Source organism: Oreochromis niloticus, linkage group LG6, assembly GCF_001858045.2.
Source record: "Oreochromis niloticus isolate F11D_XX linkage group LG6, O_niloticus_UMD_NMBU, whole genome shotgun sequence".
Taxonomy (NCBI): Eukaryota; Metazoa; Chordata; class Actinopteri; order Cichliformes; family Cichlidae; genus Oreochromis; species Oreochromis niloticus.
The window spans coordinates 36,275,023-36,294,532 of NC_031971.2; the positions used below are offsets into that span (position 1 = coordinate 36,275,023).

Below are 19,510 nucleotides of genomic sequence, written 5' to 3' on the forward strand. Positions count from 1 at the left end.
ACATGAACCGCCTGCTTTCATGAATAGATATGCGGAACCGTAGATTTCACAAAAACTTAAAAATGCTGAGATTGAAGTTTCAATGTGAAGGTATTATGCAAAAAGTCCAAGTCAGATATATTATTAAAGTTTTATTCTAAGATCTCTTTGTAGAAAAAAAAATAAGTAGGCTAAATACGTGCCAACTTCTTAACCTTCTAATCTACTTTGTCGATTCATTCTCTTAACCACTTTTCCATGTGGGGTTGTTGGGCCACTGGAGCCGACCCCACAGGTTGCAGGTTGAGAGACGAGGTCCAAAATGTGTGTATTTTGACATATGAAAGGAAGGCAGAGAACACAGAGGCTCCAGATAACCATGAGGTTCAAACCCAGAACCATGTGGCTCTAAGGCAGTAGGGCTATTTTACCACCATACTGCATACTGAATACTGAGTTGTGCAATAAAATAGTCAACAGAAGAAAGGAAAATGCCATAGAGCTGCATTTTACTGAGATAACAGATTAACCGTTAGATACCTGTGTGATGCTATGAAGAATACCTGCCGCTGAAAGGCTGTGTTGTGTATGATTAATGTCTATCCCTTTCTTAGGTCTGCTCATTTTGTAATACAATGTGAAGCCAAAAATTATGCATCTTTCAAAGTAAAATCACTGATTTTAATCGTTTTATGATCAGCGGTTCTCTAACTATTGTTCCCATCTTTGACTGTTCATGAAGACGTGATACTCCAGCCTTTGCACTTAGGTGGACCCTGCTGTTCTCCAGTTCATCTAACTTTACTGTAGGGGCAACGAGTTTCTGCTGAGCAAGTAAAGTGATAAAAAAAAATGTGAGAAAAGCAAGAGTGCAGAAAGTGTGGGTTTGACAGATAAACCCTTTTATTATCTCAGCCAAGCAGATGTTATACATCCAGCAGATGTATGTATCACAATCAGTTACAATGTCAAAAATAGCCACAGAGTATAATAGAACATAGCCAACCCACAGAGTATGCACAAAGAGTGTGGTTTGAATTGGAGTGCTGCGGTGCCGTTACATTAACACACATATTGTGATAAATGTACAAATAAAATATAATGAATTTCAAACCGATAAAGAACTTTCAGTTTCAGGAAAGCTGTTTTTGATGTTACCCTGACAACAGACAAATAAGCAACAACAAAGACATGGGGAGGTAATAGCAGCCATATAGTACTAAGTCAGCAAACACTATGACAATAATAATAATCTTTATTGAGTTCTTTACAACAAGGCACAAATTGGTCCATCACAAAATCCAGTACAATAAAAAAAATAACACAGTTTAACACATGAAGAAGAAAGTAGAGAGAAAAGCAACAAAAGGACACCCATAAAAATGAACTGAAATAAGAACGGCTCTCTGATAAAAGTGCGTCTATCCCAGTCTCAGGTTTGTTTATATTTCTGAGTTTTACTTTACTCTTTACTTTAGTTTCCCTGCCGCTTCCTTGTCTGTGTTCATTCTGTCTCATTCTGTCTTTACAAATTTCTCTTCATTATTTCTCTTTTTTTTTTAGAAATTAATTTTCTTTTTATCTCTTGTACTTTTACTTTTTGGGCCCTGTATTACAAAATTAGTTTACAATACTCGGGGCATTGTTCTGTTATCAATCAGGCTAAGTGGTAAGATGAAGCTGTTCATCAACTCATTAATAAAGCCTAGCATTTTTCCAAGCGAGCTACAAGCGTATTCACATGAAAGGGGTGACATTGCCAGTGCCTCACCAGTCACAAGTATGAATAAGTTCACTGGCAGCAGAGCAGCTGATTTTCCAAAGGTAAAACTATAATATTAGAAAAATATGTAGAGATTAAATATAGACTAAAAACAACACAGCTGCTATAGACAAATTAGTCAAGTATGTGTGTGGGAGGGAAAACTGTGTACAGTAGTTTGCTGTGTGAATGTTTTCACTTTACCTTCGTCAGTAAGACCAGAAAAGATTTATTATATTAATAAAGTTTAGCCCATTTTAAGGCAGAAAGGAAAGCTGGCAAATATGGTGACTATGCAAGTTCACTTTCCCATCATTCTCAAAAATTCCCTTCATTTTTAGTCACCTGCACAATCACTGGAGTTGGTGTCCATTTGAGATGTTTTGCACATCAATGCTATAGTGATGATGGCGTACTCTGTAGAAAATTTGTTCAAGTAAAGACTGTCGTCCTCCTGGTGTGGCATACCCGTTGGTGACCCCCACACAGCAGAAACCCAGGCGCTGGTAGAGGCGGTGCGCTGCTGGTGCATATGCTGTGGTCCCAAGGATAACTGAAGAATATCCATAATGAGCAGCAAACTCCAGAACTTTCCTTCCCAGCGCAACACCAACCCCGCATTTCCGATATCTCTGGTCAACAGACATTCTCTGCAGGACAACAGCACCTCCTGATTCCTCTTGCTGGCCAACTGCTGCTACAGTGCCCACCACTTTGCCTTCGAGCACTGCTACCCAAAAACAGGAGCCTGGGGCAAGCAGACAATAAACAGAACTCAGCCTATTGCTTCAAATATTGGAAAAAAAAATATTTGGTATAATATTGAATGCTGACAACATGAAGGTTAAAAGGGCTCTCGCAGAAGTTAAGAGAAAAATAGTTGTGTATACATTAGGTGCACCTGTTCAAATCAGCCAATTACACAGAAGCAACTCAGTGCAGTCCAAAGCAACGTCCTGAAATTGAAACTGAACATTAAAATGGAGCAGAGAATGCAGTACCAGACAAACTGGTTGTAATACTTCAGAACCTGATCGCACAGCCATCTCTAAGATTTCAGCAACAGTGTTTCCTTGTGTGGTGTGTTTGTGTCTATATAAGGTCTAAACACAAACTGGTAGAGTCAATTTACCCCTCTTACACCTCTTTCCAAGAAACTCTCCAGGAAATAAATATGATAATAGTTCCCTGTTACCACATTGTGACGCTTCACAATGAATCTGAAAAAGTTCTAAGCTGATGACTCTGCAGTCATGAGAACAGTCAGAAAAAGAAAAAAAACATGGCACCACTGATAAAAGGAACTGATGAGCAACAGCTTTAATTTTGTGTTTTCCGGGACAGGAGGTCATCTATGTGGACGTAAGTAACACCAAAATTGTATCTGTAATATTTCTAAATGTCTGTTTCAAACCACTTCAAGCAAGGGACCATGCATTACAAATAGAAACTGAGACAAGTCTTTCGTATTATGGCAAAACAGAACGTGGCAGTTTGTGGTTTCCACGTAAATGTTATGTACCTGGTGGCTTCATGTAGAACTTCTCAATGTTCCCCATGTCTGTGTTCATGGCTCGCCTGAGGTAACCATGGATGACACGTCTGCTGTAGAAGTAGCGCAAACACATCACACTTGCTGGGAGGACTCCTATCACCCACCAACATTTGGTGATGACAAGAGATATAACTGCCAGAGGAAAGATATACCGTGATGCTTAAATGTAAATAAATTATAAAGTTCATAAAGAACAACACAAAAAGCACAAATTTCAATTCATTCAGACATTCGGACATTAAAACTGATTCAAGTAGAACTAAAAGAACAAAAGGTTTTAGTAGCAGACAAGTAGCTTTTACAGAACAGGTGGTTGGTCTTTGTGCAGGCACGGAGCTTCTTGGTGTATCTGGAGTTAGAATCTTACAAAATTTTCAAATTACAAAAACAGAAATATAGAGAACAATTTACCTTAAAAGAATGTTTGTTTCAGACATTAGATAGGTGATCTTACCTGTCATAGCAGCATAAAGCCAGAGACTTTCAGGGTGATGTCTTAATCCTCTGAAGGCAGTGTCTGGCACCATCTCCATCAGCCCTTCATAAAAAATTTGCTGCACTACCAGATTGTCATCTGGTTCAAATTTGCGTACTAATGGAATGTATTCATTTTGCTCTTTCAGTCCATTGCTTTGTTTTTTGTCGTACTTTTTTAGCGTTTTTTTCTCCATATCACACTTGATGATGCCAGCAGAGAATCTGAGTGTGTAAAATAAGAAGCTGAGGGCCAACAGGAAGACCTTCTTTCAGCAACAGTGTTTCCTCATGTGGTGTTTTTCTGTGTAACAGGTAGAGTTAGTCAACTTGGGTCTTCTGTCACACCTATTTCCGAGAACTCCTCCTCCCCCACTAAATAAATATGGTAATTAGAGATTAAAATCAAGAACTGGTTCTTGTAAAGAACTGTTTTTCTTGTAGTTCCTATTAACTCTAAGCCTGAAGGGGAAAAGAGGGAACACACACAAGCAAAGGAAGCTCTTAAAACATGCGGTTATCCTAATTGGGCTTTCATCAAGTCAACAAAGACCCACAGAAAAAAAGGTGAAACACCAACTAGGGAGGATCAGAAAGACAAAAGCAACGACATTGTCATCCCCTATGTAGCTGGTGTATCAGAAAAATTCAGGAGAGTTGTCTCCAACCACGACATCCCAGTTTACTTCAGACCCAGCAACACACTCAGACAAAAGCTGGTTCATCCCAAAGACAAAACTCCTAAACACAAACTTAACAATGTAGTGTATGCTGTACAGTGCAGCGAGGAATGCTCAGACCTCTACATTGGAGAGACCAAACAGCCACTTCATAAACGCATGGCACAACATAGAAAAGCCACCTGCATCTGCATCTAAAGGACAAAGGTCACTCTTTTGAGAATGCCGATGTTCACATTTTGGACAGAGAAGACAGATGGTTTGAAAGAGTAGTGAAAGAAGCCATCTATGTCCACTGTGGGCGACCATTTTTGAACAGAGGTGGTGGTTTACGACACCAACTGTCTGCCATCTATAATCCAGTTTTGAGATCTCTTCCTAGACACCTTAAATCACATCCTGGGCCATTTGACCTCAAGAAATCACATGATAGGGTGGGGCTAGGTTTCACAGTGAGCTCACCCGAAACCTTGGCTGATTGTGACCTACACCCGTTTTCACATCTTGGCTTGTGTGATTAAGTAAGTCAGTTATGTCCCCATGTCTGTTTCAAGCATTAAGCTTGCATGTCCTTCTCCTTGTCTCCATGTGTTTCCTGTTTTCCTTTGACAGTCCCGCGTCCTGTGTTTAGTGTATTCACTTTTGCTTCCTCCCTGTCTCATTTTGTCAGATTAGTCCCACCTGTGTTTCCCTCCTGTGTCTAATTCCCTTGTTATGTTTTGTGTATTTAAGCCCTGTGTTTTCCTCTGCCATTGTCGCGTCGTCCCACATTGTTGTGTTTCGTGCGCTCCTGGTTTCTTACTTTTGTATTTAGTAATCTTGCTACAGTGCAATAAAGCTACCTCCTTCAGTTTAACCCTTTGTGTTTGGGTCATCTTCCTGCCTGCCACTGCACCTGTGCATGACAATGTCGTGAAAATGTTTGTTTGATTGCCGAAGTCTCACTTTAAATAGGTGCCTTTAAATGACTTGGTCATCACTTTGTAACACCGTGTACCCCAGCAGTAAGAAAAATACTGCACCCACTGAACCTGGATAGCTATTATATATGGAGGGGAGTAGAAACAGGTGCGCTCACTGTAAAATAGGGGAGCAATGCATGTGTCTGTGGTAAGTAAAAGACTGGAGCTATGACAGGTAGAATGGCCAGGAAATGGAAAACCAACATGGTTTTAAACGAAACTATGTCATTTAAATTCTAAGTTATCTGGCAAGAAATGAATTACCTTTTGTGCACAGTTCCAACAACTCACTTATTCACTGTGCATAAAATCTCAAACCTGAAAAGCAAATTGCTCAAAATTACAAAGCAAATGATTGCAACAGGATTAAAATTATTTGAGCACAATAAAGAATATACACAATCCCCAACTGTTTCTATGTTGGCTTAAGGCTTAAACATGAGCCACAAAATACCCTGCTTATTCATGAGCACTACAAAGGATGTCACTAATGTAGTGTAATCACTTTAAGAAATGTTCCGCTGTATTAAAATAGAATACGACGGTGGCAGCAGAAGGCAAGAGGCTGAGAGGAAGCAGGGAAGCTGGTGCGGAGTGACTCACTAGTCCGAAAATTCTAGAAAGATCTGTTGAGATTAAAAAGAATCATCGTACATCCGAAAGGACTAAACATGCCAAATGTGACATGAGGGTCGGATCAGTTGGATGCTATATTTAACAGTGATGACGTTTTTCAGTTGTGATGCATACAAAATGATACTGATCCATTCAAGGCTTGAATGGAAAACCACAACAAGGGCAGGAGGCAAGCAAATGGAAGAACTGTGCTTGGATCACAGCGCGAAACTATCCTTCAGATAAGCTCATCGCAGAAAAGTTTGCAGACACTATTCTGTCTTTTTTAGATGCAAATGAGCAGCAATGCCGTCTGCTTGGAAAAAAATGCCTCACCGCATCGTTCATACACAGGTGAAGCAGTAATATCATGACTGCTTCAGTCTAGGAAGGAGATACACTGAACAAACAGCTCAGTAATGTCAAATTTCAATTCAGTAAGAACACAGTGTGTGTGGGGGTGTATTTGTATTTGTAATTCTATGTTACTAAGCTACATTTTTATCTTCTTTGGTTTTTCAGTATATATACTATGAGCACGTTGCCTCCCACTCTCAAGTACTCACTTTCTTCTGAAATCAATACTATCCTCTTTGTCTAGCCCTATTTAACCCTCTTAACTCTTTATTCTGCAGCACTATTGCATAAATGCAACACATTAAAACTCTGTTGTTATTGTGCTTACTACAGTAAAAATGCTTCTCTTTTCATTTTAACAAAATATAACTTGTATATTAGCTGTGTTCGATAGCTGAAATTTTCATTCATTGCAGAGGAAAATGAAAGAATTGAAAGAATTCTCTTTTCTAAGTATAGTGTTGTGGAGTAAATAGGCTGTTAACTTAGCTTAAGCCTAGTTTAAAAACTGTCATGGTTCCCCAGTCTCCTGTGCGTCTCACATATTTCTATCCGTCTCTTCTTCTGTGTGTGTATGCAATAACCGCACTTTCTGTTGCAGGACCGGGCCTTCCCTCTGTTCCCACCTCAGCTGTTGACACACCTGAACTGATGAACTCACGTGTTGGTAATCTGTGACGGATCAGGCTGCTATTTAAGCTGGAGGTTTCCCTTCATTTGATGCTGGATCATTGAAGTGGAAGGAGTTGGAAGAGTTGTTGGTTTGCAGCAGGTGTGGCTCTGTTTGAAAGCATGAAATCACAGTGGGTTGTTTTTGCAGTGGTTTTGAGATGTACTGAGAAGTAAGTTCAACATACTCAGTACACCTTACTATTGCTGGGTTGGAAACATTTTTTGCCTTCAGCATTGCCCTAATTCTTCATGGCATAGATTCAACAAAATGCTGGAAACACTGATATGATGGCATCACACAACTTCCGCAGATTTATCAGCTGCCAGTTCATGACATGAATCTCATCTTCCACCACATCCTAAAACTTTATTTTGAGTGTTTCCTTGTCACGCTGAAGAACTTTATGATTGCTTAACATTTAAGTATCACAGTAAATCTTTCCTCTGGCAGTTATATCTCGTGTCATCACCGAATGTTGATGGGTATTACAACTCCTGTGGTGTGCACTTCTACAGTAGATGTGTCATCCATGGTTACCTGAAGTGAGCCACGAGCACAGACATGGGGAATGTTGAGCTCTACAATAAATCAACAGGTACATAACAGGACATTGCAGCTGGAAGCCACCAACTGCTATGTCCTATTTCATGAAAATACTAAAGAATTACCTCAGCTGCTGTTTGTAGATCCATTGCATCAGTCCCTTCGATCTTTCCTCCAAAAGTTTATGTAGAATAAAATACATTTTCTGATGAAAAACCCTAACCTCAGTATTTTGTTGTACTTTGAGTTTTAGGACCTCAAGCCAGCTACAAAATCCAGGCTGATACGATGACAAATCTACAAACTAAGCTACAGATAAACCCTACTTTCCCCCAGTTGCTGTAGTTTTGGACAATATAATATGATGACATGCTCCATCATGTTAATAGCTAAATATTGCGTCCTATACATTTAGAAATATTACAGATAAAATTTACTTGTTACTTAGTCCATGTAGAGAACCACCTATCCTGGAAAACACTAAATCAAGTCATTTTTAAAGGACTACAACAGAGAAGAGATGAAATCTCCAGTCATATTCTTCAGTTGATTTTTCAGTTACTTTTATCAATCATGGCATGTTGTTCAGATTGTTTAACGTTGTAAAACATGGACTTCAAACTTCTGACTGTGGAGCTCTGTGTTCAAATTCAGAGGTAATATGCTTTAAAAATAAATAAATAAAAACTGTTAAAATATTCATTCAGTTGTTCCCCACATACAAATTTGATGAGGAATCAGACCTCTAGGCATTTTGGCCTGTTTTAGGCCCTTAAACAACTTGAATATCTTTAGAAAAAGATCATGTTTTCAGAAAAAAGAAAAAAAAAACACCCTATCACCATATGCTGGAAAACAAACCTTTCCCGTCTGCAGCAGTTACCACAGTTACAATGAGAACTATTTCAGATGTTGATTCAGTCCTGACAGGTTACCTTGTGCATTCAAATGAGCCACCAAAGCAAGCTGCCTAGGTGTCATTATTGTGTACTGTATGACAACTCAAAGCCACAAGCCATCATCCTCGAGCAGGCAGACATATTTCAGCATCCCTCTTCTCCACAAATGAACCTCACCTATCATGAAGAACACTCAGTGTGTGCAAGCTGTTGAACTTAATGTATTTTGGTTAGTACTAACTTGCAAAATATCCTCAATTAGGTACACCTTGGTACTGTCAATTCTGACCACTTTTTGCCTGTAGAACCACCTTAATTCTTTATGGCATATATTTATTAAGGTGCTGGAAATACTCCTCAGAGGTTTCAGTATATAATCATGTAGCTGTTTGATGCAATTGCTGCTGATTTGTCTGCTGTGCATCCATGATGTGAATCTCTTGTTCCACCATATCCCAAAGCTGCTCTGTTGGATTGAGATCTGGTGATTATGGAAGCCATTTGAGTACAGTGAACTCATTACCATGTTTAAGAAAGCAGTCTGAGGTGATTTGAGGTTTGTGACATGTCATATTATCCTGGTAGAAGCAGCTATTAGAGAATTGGCACACTGTGTTGGACTGCCATGGTCTGCAGCAACACGTAGTTAGGCCATGGCATTAAATGATGCTCATTTAGTACTAAGGGGCCCAAATTGTGCCAAGAAAATGTCCCTCAAACCTTTACAGCCCCACCACCAGCCTAAACCACTAATAGAAAGCAGGATGGATCCGTGTTATTCCAAATTCTGGCAGCAGAAATGGAGACTTGCTGGATGGAGATTGTCTTTGCTGACAGGCAACCAGTGTGGTCTTAGCTGCTGTAGCTCATCTGCTTAAAGATTCAATGTTTTGTGCTTTTGTAATGAGTGGCTACTTAAGTTCCTGGTGCCTTATCAGCTTAAAACCATTCTTTTCTGACTTCAACATCTTCACTCAAAAAACTCCTACTTTTTGGAGATCTTTGTAAAGGAAAATCACAGTATATTACTTTCTGACACACCCTGACCAGTCACATCACCTTTATAGTCACTTAAACCATTCATCCTGATTGTGAAGCTCCATTTGAACTTGAATAGGTCAACCATATCTGTTTGTCTAAATGGACTGAATTGCTAGTGTGGGATTGGATGGATTCTTCCAGATGTATCTTTATGGTGTTTAACACACATTTAACCTTCATCTTTTTGCTCCACCACTGATGATGTTAAAGGCTCTGTCAGGGAAAGAAAAATCACCTGCAGCCCGCACAAAACTTTAAGGAGGGGATAAACTCATCAATGTCCAAATCAGTGAAAGGCAAATGGTAACATTGACTGTATGATTACTCCAATTATCAGTCTATGTGTCAGAATATCCTTCGGCAGGGTACTGAACCACAAATTGCCCCAGATGCATTCACTAATGTGCACGTGAATGTTGGAGAAAAGTGCTTAGGTATAGATAAAAGCACTGTACGTATGTACGTGGTTGGGTGAATGAGATTTGTAGTAGAAAATGCTCTGAGTGCTCAAAATTGAGCAGAAAGGTGCTATATTAGTACTAGTCCATTTAATAGATGAGGTCATTGGAGCCTTTCTCCTAATGTGTTGTTTCAAGATGCAGCCCTATTATTTCAGTCTAAACTTGGCATGTGACTGGCTGATTAGGTATTTGCATAATATAGGATATATATTATATTAAAGAAGAAGTATAGCAGGTGTAACTAATAAAGTGTCTGGTGGGTTTGTTTCTGTTTCTGGCTTCACTTACCCTAATATCAGAATAGTCAATGACACAAATGTAGATATTAATTTCATAGGTCAGCCCAGGGTTTCCCAAACTAGGAGATGTTGTTACAAAAATGAAGATGTGTCTATAAACATGTGACCAAAACAACTATCCATTCTGTCCCACTTATCCTTTTCAGGGTCGGGGGGGGGTGGCGGCTGGAGCCTATCCCAGCTGTCTTAGGGAGAGAGGCAGGGTACAATGTGCTTAGTTTTACTTTTCCCCTGTGGCACCATTATGTTCATTTGTGTCAGCTGTGTCTCCAGGTGTTTCCACTTCCCTCATTACCCTCCCTCCTCTGTCTCTTACTGTTCAGTGTTGGGTCGTTTGTTTGTTTCCGCCTCACGTCACGTCACAGAGTTTTTGCTCCTACTCTTCAGGTTCATGTTAGATTTTTATTTCATAGTTTCATTATCGCATGTTCCTGTTCAGTTTTATGTTCTAGTCTCTTTTCATTGTTTCCATAGGTAGCCATAGTTATAGGTTTCATTTTAGTTTCACCCTTGTTTCAACTCGCCTTGCTTTTCTGTTTTTTTTCATCAGCCTAAATAAACAGCTCGCTTTTTGTTAAACCATAGTTCATTTCTCCCGTGTCTGCTTTTGGGTCCGTTCCTCCAACACACTGGCTGCTCAGCCGTGACAGCCGGAGTACCCGGAAACACACAAACACGGGGAGAACATACACAAAACATTCAGAAAAAGACCTCCGGCCTGATGGTGGGCCTTCTTGCTGTGAGGCAACAGTGCTAACCACCGTGCTGCCCAAAACAAACTGTGGCCAAACAAACATGGATAAATTTACCAAGCAACTTTTACAAATAAAAAGCAAATTATGATATTTTGTATAGCATAAGAGTCCCATGAGTGTGTATGTGCGTGTTTGTCTGAATACATCAGTGTGGCTTATAGTAAAAAGCCTTCTCAGTGGTCAGTAAATCTAAAAAGGAGCTACAGTGCATTTAAAGATAAGAATGAAAGCTGGAAAAAAGTTAGTAAGTTAATGATGGTATTGACATCCATCAATCTCAGGGTCATCATTACGGCATGTACGCGTCTGACTAAGGCAATGCATTGTTGCCTGTTTATGTATTGCTTGCTAGATGGATTCTTCTAGATACATTCCTATGGTGCTTAAAACAAATTTACCATTAATCTTATTGCTCCACCACTGATGGTGTTAAAAGGTCTGAGCAGAAAACGAAAAATTGGTTGCAGCCTGAATAAAAATTTAAGGAGAGCATAAACTCGTCAATGTCCAAAATTCCACCATTGTTGCTAATCAGATCAAACTAAATGGTAACACAGACTGTATGATTACTCCAGTTTTCCACATTCAGTGCTTTTATAGTTGGATACAGGAGCATATCCGTAATCCTATAAACAGTGGCGGCTAAGGTTCAGGCAGTTGGTGGATTTATCCCTGGCTGCTTCAGTCTATAGTGTCATCCTTGGGCAGGGTACTGAGCCACAAGTTGCCCCAGATGCATTCACTAAAGTGCGTGTGAATGGTGGAGAAAAGTGCTTATGTATAGATAAAAGCACTGTATGTATGTGCATAATTAGGTGAATGAGATTTGTAGTAGAAAGTGCTCTGAGTGCTCAAAATTGAGCAGAAAGGTGCTATATTAGTACTAGTCCATTTAATAGATGAGGTCATTGGAGCCTTTCTCCTGATGCGCTGCTCCAAGATGCAACCATAATATTTCAAAGTAAACTTTAACTGACATAAGTGCTATGCTATACTCAGAGTTTCCTGTCAGTTATTCATGCATCATCTTTTGGTGCGTGCCAGAAGAATATTTGCTGCTTTTGATCATCTGTGTCTATTGATTTCTGGGCCAGACTGACTGAAGATTTCTCAGAGCTGAGAGAGTTTCCTGTCAGCTATAATGTCATATAAGCCTATGATTGATTTGCCACACTTTGATCATCCATATCTGGTGATCCCCTGAGACATGTTTTTTTTAATTTTTTCTTGTTTCTTTATCCTGGTGTTGTGGTGACATATGTGATAGCTCATTTTTAGGATAATTTAGCTTGTGACTCAGTCAAATCAAAAGACACCCACTGCTAAAGGCGTTATAGGACACACATTTTGTTTATGCTGAAAAATGTTGGACCTCGCCAAATGAGTATTGCCTTAAAACCATCCCACAGAGGATGTAAATACTTCCCTAATTTAAATGGGCAAAATCTGACTAAGCAAGCCCACACCTGAGAAAGGGCTCACTTGAACTGCAGGGAAACAAATGTCCTTGTTATGTTTGTTAGTGAGTGATGCCCTGAGTTAAATCAAGCTGTTCAGTTTGTGCTGTGTGGGCTAAATCTTGGAGGCCTCTGTCCTGGTCCGTCATTTTCTCGTTCCCCCACCATGCCTGCAGTCAATTTGTGTTTGCTGCTGCTTCTCCTGATTCCTGGAGGGCATTAGTCACCCTCGATCAGTCTACAGAGCAGTGAGAAAAAAGAGATTAAGTGAAATGATTTCATTCTTTTAAATTCAGCATGCTGAATTACAGTAAAATAGTACAGCGTCTTCTGTTCCAGGAGCTTCTTTAACGTTGTGCTGTTTGGATCCACAAACAGAGTGTTGCTGTGCTGTGGCCCAGTAATGGCTGACAGATTTGAATCTTAGGTTTCGGGGGGCTATTTGCATTCAAAACCGAATGCAGCTCATGTAGGGTGACTTGAATTTGGATGAGATGTACTTTAGTTTCATCATCTGATCATTTTTTCTGAACTGTCTCCCCACTAAAAGGGTATCTTGAAAAGAGAGCCATCATAAAGTCAGGGGAGATGCCACATTGTTTAAATCCACAAATAACAAAGTGCAATCAGGAGGTTTTCAAAGTCAACTGATGATACAACAAGAACTACTTAAGAAGCATACTAGCTCTCTTACACAAAGAGCAGGTGGTGTCTTTACAAAGTGCTAAGATCCTTTTTTTCTGCAAATTATTATATCAATAATTTATATACTTGATTTTAAATGACATAACAATGCAGATTTTTTTCTTAAAAATCCTTAAGGTCAAAGTGAACTGTTATGTTAAGTATTCACTGTATCACAGCAAAGTGTTTTTTTTAAAAAAAAATAATGAATAAAATAACAAATTATAAGCTTATGTCTTCTTGTCTGTTTATAATATTTCACCCTTCCTCATTATGTAACAATTTAAAAATCAGAAAACATCTACAAGCACAATATTTTAAGGTACAATGTGAAAAATCTCACTGCTAGATGTCAATTAATTCCAGCTGAAGTCTATTTTCTTACCTCTCCCAATTCAAGTGCCTAGCTACGTTGGCTACTGTACAACAAAGAGGTTTAAGTCAGCCAAGAGATCAAAAACGTAAAATGTAAATCAGACCATGTTCACTTAGAAAAACATTTTTGTACACACTATACTTTTATACTTACACTTAGCAATAAATCAAGAATAAAAAAGGATTAAACAATTAACAAAACAATTTAATATTTTGTAGTATTTTGCTCCTAAGTCACCTCAAAAACTCTGGTAGTTGTTTATCTGTGTGTTTGTCAATCCACAAACACACACTACATGCTGGCAACTCAGTCGCCAGTATGCTACTTGTCCCTGTCTATTTTCTGGAGGAGGCTGTAAACCCTGGTGAAAGGAGTCTAATGGGGGTCAGCTGATTTGAGCTGTTGAAGAACTTTTCTGTCAGTAAGCGTGGCTGTTTTGGGCACTGTTGGTTGGCATTATTGCAACTTTCTTTGAAGTCACTCTAACATTGTTGGACTTGGACAAAACTCACATTTGATGTCAAAATGTAATGAACCTGTTTTTTGTCTTTCTTTCTTTTCTTTTTTTTTTAAGGGCACTCGAGCCTAACATTAGCTGGCATAATGTTAGCTTATAATCAGTTGTTGTCTAGCCAGCAAACTGTCAGCTGTCCAAAGACAGTATGGTCACATATCTACTCTGCTGAAACATGTTTGCGCATGTTTTTGTGAACTTCAGTTCAGGAGATGAGGCTTGAAGTGAGGAGGAAGAGGATGAGTTGGAAATGAAGGAGGAGTGAGAAGGCAAATTAAGAGGAGGAGAAGAAAGGCGTAATGAGAAAGGGATGATGAAAATATACATGTACAAATTTTAAATGGTCATATATAGTTTCAAAGAGAAATTTATGATTTTTAAATTAAAAGTAACTAATAAGGTGTTTCATGTTTGTGTCCAGTCTCTAGTTACATACATAAAACATAATTAGGCAGAATACAATGTCCATCTCAGCCAATGTATTCAAGATACCCGGACAACATGTCACCTTCCACAACCCGGCACCGTCTCCTGTGTGTTTTTAGCATTATATTATATTGTAGTTAAACCTCAATTCAAAAAAAAACTTTCCTAAATATACTTAAGTTTAGATCAAGGTGTTGTGTTGTGTCATGAAGAAACAGTAATACTAAAGATTGACTACAATTTAAATTCAGTTAAATTCATTTTATTTGTTTAGCACGAAATCACAACAACAGTCGCCTCAAGGCACTTTATATTGTACGGTAAAGACCCTTCAATAATACAGAGAAACCCCAACAACCATACAACGCCACATTACCAGACGCTTTGGCGATAGTGGGAGGGAAAAACTCCAGCAGAGCCATCTGCTGGGCGGGGCGGCCATCTGCTGTGACCGGTTGGGAGACGTGTTGTTTTTTTTTTTAAAGGTTTGGTAGTTTAGAAAGCTGATAGAGCAGGTCGTCTATGAATCAGACGGTTGGTGGTTCCATTCCTGGCTGCTCCAGTCTGTATGCCAAGGTATGCTTGGGCAAGATACTGAACCCAAAGTTGCTCTTCTATGCATCCCTCAGGATGTGAATGTGTGTGAATGTTCGATAAAAGCACTTAGGCCTGTTTGTATAAATGTGTGTGAATGGAGTGTGCTGTACAAGGACTTTGAGTGTTAAAGTAGAATAGAAAAGTGCTATTTAAGATCAATAGAGCAAAAATATGAGCAAATCTATGTAAATGAGTGAGACGTTCCTGGTCAAAGATGTGAAAAAGACAGTTTGTTTAAAAGAGCTTCACAAGTCCTCTGCAGAGATGAAGTAACCTGCCAGATGGATGACCATCTGAGCTGCACTCGTGAATCAGGCCTTTGTGGCAGAGTAGTAGACTGAAACCACTCTGAGAACAATGCTTATGACAGCCCACTTGGTGGTTTCCAAATTGCATCTAAAGGCCTAAGAAATGATTATCTGGTGTATTGAGACAAAAATTTTCTCTTTGGGCAGAACTCCAAAGACTGCAAATGGTTGGCAAATCCAAGCATTGCTCATCGCCTACTAATACAGTCCCAATAGTAAAGCATGATGGCGGCAGCATCATGCTGTGGGGATGCCCCTAAGTGATAGAAACTGAGAAACTGATGGAAGGATGGTGAAATAAAGAAACAAAGTGATCACTAAGAAATGCCTGATTGAGAGTGTACGAAGCCAGAGTTATTTGAAGGTGAATTACTGGTCAGTAGTCCACTACATGTCCTCTAAATCCACCAGTCCTACCAGTAACCTCAAATTAGTGATACATAAGCACAGACTAAAGAATAAAATAATACAAACTTATTTACAACATGTTACTGCCATGGCACCTGGAAGCTGCGCTTCCAGAATTGTATGTAAAGATTTGTTTATACATATTATATTAAACTAACCAGTACTTTCTCTAACTTTTCACAAATTGTGGATACCCTGGATGTTTTCAGTGTTTACTACACAGGTTTTGTAAAGCATGAACAAATTTGCATAATAGAATTCTGTGTGCTGGAAATAACTGGATGACTTCACGTTGTCAATATTCAGGCTGAAAAATATGTTTACAACCCACTTTCAAGTTTGAAGTGTCTTTAAACACAATTACAGTGCAAGAAAGATGACTACAAATGACTGCTGACTGAGGCAACACCTCAGTGACACAGCAAGTCATCGGCGGTAGAACAGAACAGAACATACTGGTGGATGACAGAGGAGAAGAAAAGAGGAGGGAGGAGTTGGCAAGAGAAAGGCAACGAGGTGGGAAGATGTTGAAATGAACACAAAGTTTTATTTGGTGCTCCAGGATGCAAACGTGAAGCTCCATGTGAGTCCAGAAAACGTGGACTAGAGGAAAAACACGAAGCAAGGGTTGGTTAAAACATGTGATGTTGTTATTCTGCGACAGTTATAATCGGTGAAGCACAGTGGAGAATTAGGACACGGAGAAGTGGAAACTGTGGGTAGGAGGACTAATTTATTGGTGCTGTATCATGATTCTGTGCGATAGAGAGATCAGACATGGCCACCCCCTACTTTCTGGAAATATTCTCTGAGCCTTTTTGAGCCTGTTTATTAACACTGGCCAAAAGATTTTCCTCTGGGGCAAACCACGGCTATGAAATAGTTGCATATGTGGAGTACAGTTGCAAACCCACTTTGGGAGGAAATGTTGAATCAATTAACCATTTCTAAAGAGGAGTTGTCTCTTATCTCATTTTATAAGCAAGCAGCCTGCTCATCCTTCCCCCAGTACCTTCCTACATTTTGCAAAAATTAAATCTCACATTAGAGACTTTTGTAGTATTTAAATCTGTGCTCTCCTCTGTGGTTTAAAATGGGGCACAGCCATTTAGCATGCATGCTTCAGTCAAGTTTTATCAACAGCTGAGTGAGTGGTAAATGGACTGCATTAATAAGTCTCTTTCCTGTCTTTTCAACCACTCAAAGCACACTACAATGCAAGCTACATTCTCTATTAACACATCAGGGTTAGTTTTAGGGCTCAACATTGTGCCCAGTGAAACTTCAACATCCAGACTGGAGCAGCTGAGGATTGACAGCTGACCTCGGCTATGACCCTGAGGTACAATAGAGTCTAAGGTGTAGTATAGGTAATAATGTGACCAATGGTATTAAGGCTCATATTCCTTCCATGGAACCTATAAAAATCTCCCTTATTGGTTAATCATCCTAATCTTCTTTTTAATCACAGATTTAAAAATTATGATATCAACTATTAGCTTTTGTTGTAATTTCTGCTGTTAGATATTAAAAAATGTCATCTTTACAGTTGATTTTAATATTATATTGTATGGAGTGACATGTTACATGTAGGATGCATTTACCGTTAACACATCAGCAGTAGTACTACTGTAGTTTGCCTATATTTTATTAATATTTTGCTATAAAATAGGATTTTTAAAGAAATTGTCAAGAAAGAAGCCAAACCAGGATCTTTATGCAATATTTCAAAGTTTGTTCTTTTTACAAATAATGTGAATTACACGATAAATAATGTCATTTACCATATTTGGAAGAAAAAACATTCATAAAACTGCATCTAGGCCTCAGGAAAATACTGCTAAAGACAGAATAAGCACTTACAGCAACCTTTAAAGTAACTTTTGTAACTCAGACGTTACGTTTTCTGGGTCTGGGTGAGTTTGGCATCCTAGGACACGAAATAGATTCCTGGGTCTATATTCTCTGACATAATCGTGCATGTCTGTTTGTAACAGATGGCATAATTTGATTGAGTCAGAATTTATCACAGTCGCCGAGTTCACCGGGTTCAGCATTGGGTGATAATGACAGGGAGAACTTTACAGTGGCAAAGTAAAACAAGTAGGAAAGGTTAGATAAACACGTCAGAGGACATGATATAGTAAACATATATCTTCTTTCTGTTTCACCTTTATCCCCCTCATCTCTCCGTGCACTTGTTTCTCCTGTCATATTCTATTTTCAGTCCATTGTTTTTTCTCTCCCTTTCTTTCCCACCTCCTCGTCTCGCTCTTTCATCTCACTTTAAGTGACGAACAGACAGATGATGTTAGAATCATCTGGGACATCTGTATGTGATTTCGTCCATCTGTTTCCTGTGTGTTTTAGCTTCTTCTTCTTTGCTTATTTGGTATATACTCAGCACTCTGCATGGACTCTTTTTCAATGTATACATAAACATTTTTGTGAACAGGCAGATTTTTGTTTAAATTCAACATTTTCAGGGGGATCAAGATGGCAGCAGAGTTCCTGACGTACTTGTCACCTCAGAAACACCAAAATACACACAGAAATGCAAATGTTTATGCCATGGAAAGATTATTTTGGGGCCACCTGGTTGAGAAAACCGGGTGAGTCTGCATGTAGGTGTCAGTGTGTAGTATGCATGTGTGTGTGTGGGCATGTATGTGCGTGGATCCCGCTTGTGTGATGCGATGAGAAACGTCTGTCTCCCAGTGGGTCTCTCTTAAGGCATACTAGCAACGCCAAATGCTGCCAACGGGGGTGCATTCGCACGTGTGTGTGTGCTTGCACACTTAAGCCTTCCAAATGTTCTCGCTGAAAAGAGATCCAAGTACATGACTCAAACGTCACACCTCTTCTGCTGCTAGCTTTCCGTCTCCCTCTCTTTTACACAAATCCTCATTTTCATCTCATTCTGTTAACAGCGAGCGGTGTTTTTTAACTTCATATTGGCGTCAGTGACTTTTCACTTTTTCCTGAGTGCACACATGATATGAGTAAGAGTGTGCTAACTTTTTAACTGCACAGAAGATGCTGTCTAATCATGCATATCTGTTTGTAATAGATGGCATGATTTGATTTATTTAAATGAATAGCATCAAGCATCAAATACTACCATTTCCATAAAGTTTAATACATGTGCTGTACTGCTGTTTTTAATGGGCTTACCTTATGCATAATACATGCATAACTCTTAATCTTTCCATATGTTTTATATGGATGAAGTTAATGACAATAAAAACTGGCCTCATGGCTGTAAAATGGATCAAAAAGCTTTTCTCTCTCAACTTGTTATAGCAAGCAACTTTTGTTGTCGTCTCTTTGATATGCAAGATATTTCTTTTCCTACCGGCCGTAAAAAGGGACAAAAGAAATAATGAACAGTTATGTACAGTCAGCTGTTTGTGCAGAAACTGACAAAGAATACTTTGAAGGATCAAAAGAAAGCGTCAAACATAAATGTAAAGTATTTTAGAAAATGACATAGAGCGAATTCAGCTATCAGCCAAACACAAATACCTACAAATGAGAGGTTGAAAGGGTCACATTTCTATTTATCTCTATGAAAAAGGAAAAACCATGTATCAGGGAAGGTTCTTTGTTCAAATAGGAAGCAAAGTACAGAAATATGAGAAGAGCAACAGACATGACGTCAAGTGCGCTTTAGAGAAAGAGATGT

At 39.1% G+C, this 19,510-nt stretch overlaps 1 protein-coding gene and 1 long non-coding RNA gene across 3 annotated transcripts; one reads left to right on the plus strand and one right to left on the minus strand.

Annotated features, from left to right (window-relative positions):
• Positions 1 to 849: 849 nt before the first annotated feature.
• Positions 850 to 4,922, minus strand: LOC100696276 (N-acetylaspartate synthetase). Of its 2 annotated transcripts, XM_025908291.1 has the most exons (4): positions 4,913 to 4,922; positions 3,751 to 4,145; positions 3,264 to 3,428; positions 850 to 2,489 (listed from the first exon to the last, which is right to left on the minus strand). In XM_025908291.1, exons 2-4 carry the CDS (start codon positions 3,965 to 3,967, stop codon positions 2,095 to 2,097), a joined length of 777 nt encoding a protein of 258 aa, XP_025764076.1. In that variant the 5' UTR covers positions 3,968 to 4,145; positions 4,913 to 4,922; the 3' UTR covers positions 850 to 2,094. The 2 variants fall into 2 exon arrangements, with proteins under 2 accessions (XP_025764076.1, XP_005470090.1); XM_005470033.4 differs by lacking the exon at positions 4,913 to 4,922 and having other exon boundaries at positions 3,751 to 4,246.
• Positions 4,923 to 6,423: 1,501 nt separating this feature from the next.
• LOC112847188 (uncharacterized) lies at positions 6,424 to 8,322 on the plus strand. Its single transcript, XR_003220589.1, has 3 exons — positions 6,424 to 7,226; positions 7,508 to 7,652; positions 7,848 to 8,322. It is a non-coding gene; the product is annotated as an uncharacterized LOC112847188 (long non-coding RNA).
• The last annotated feature ends 11,188 nt before the right edge of the window (positions 8,323 to 19,510 follow it).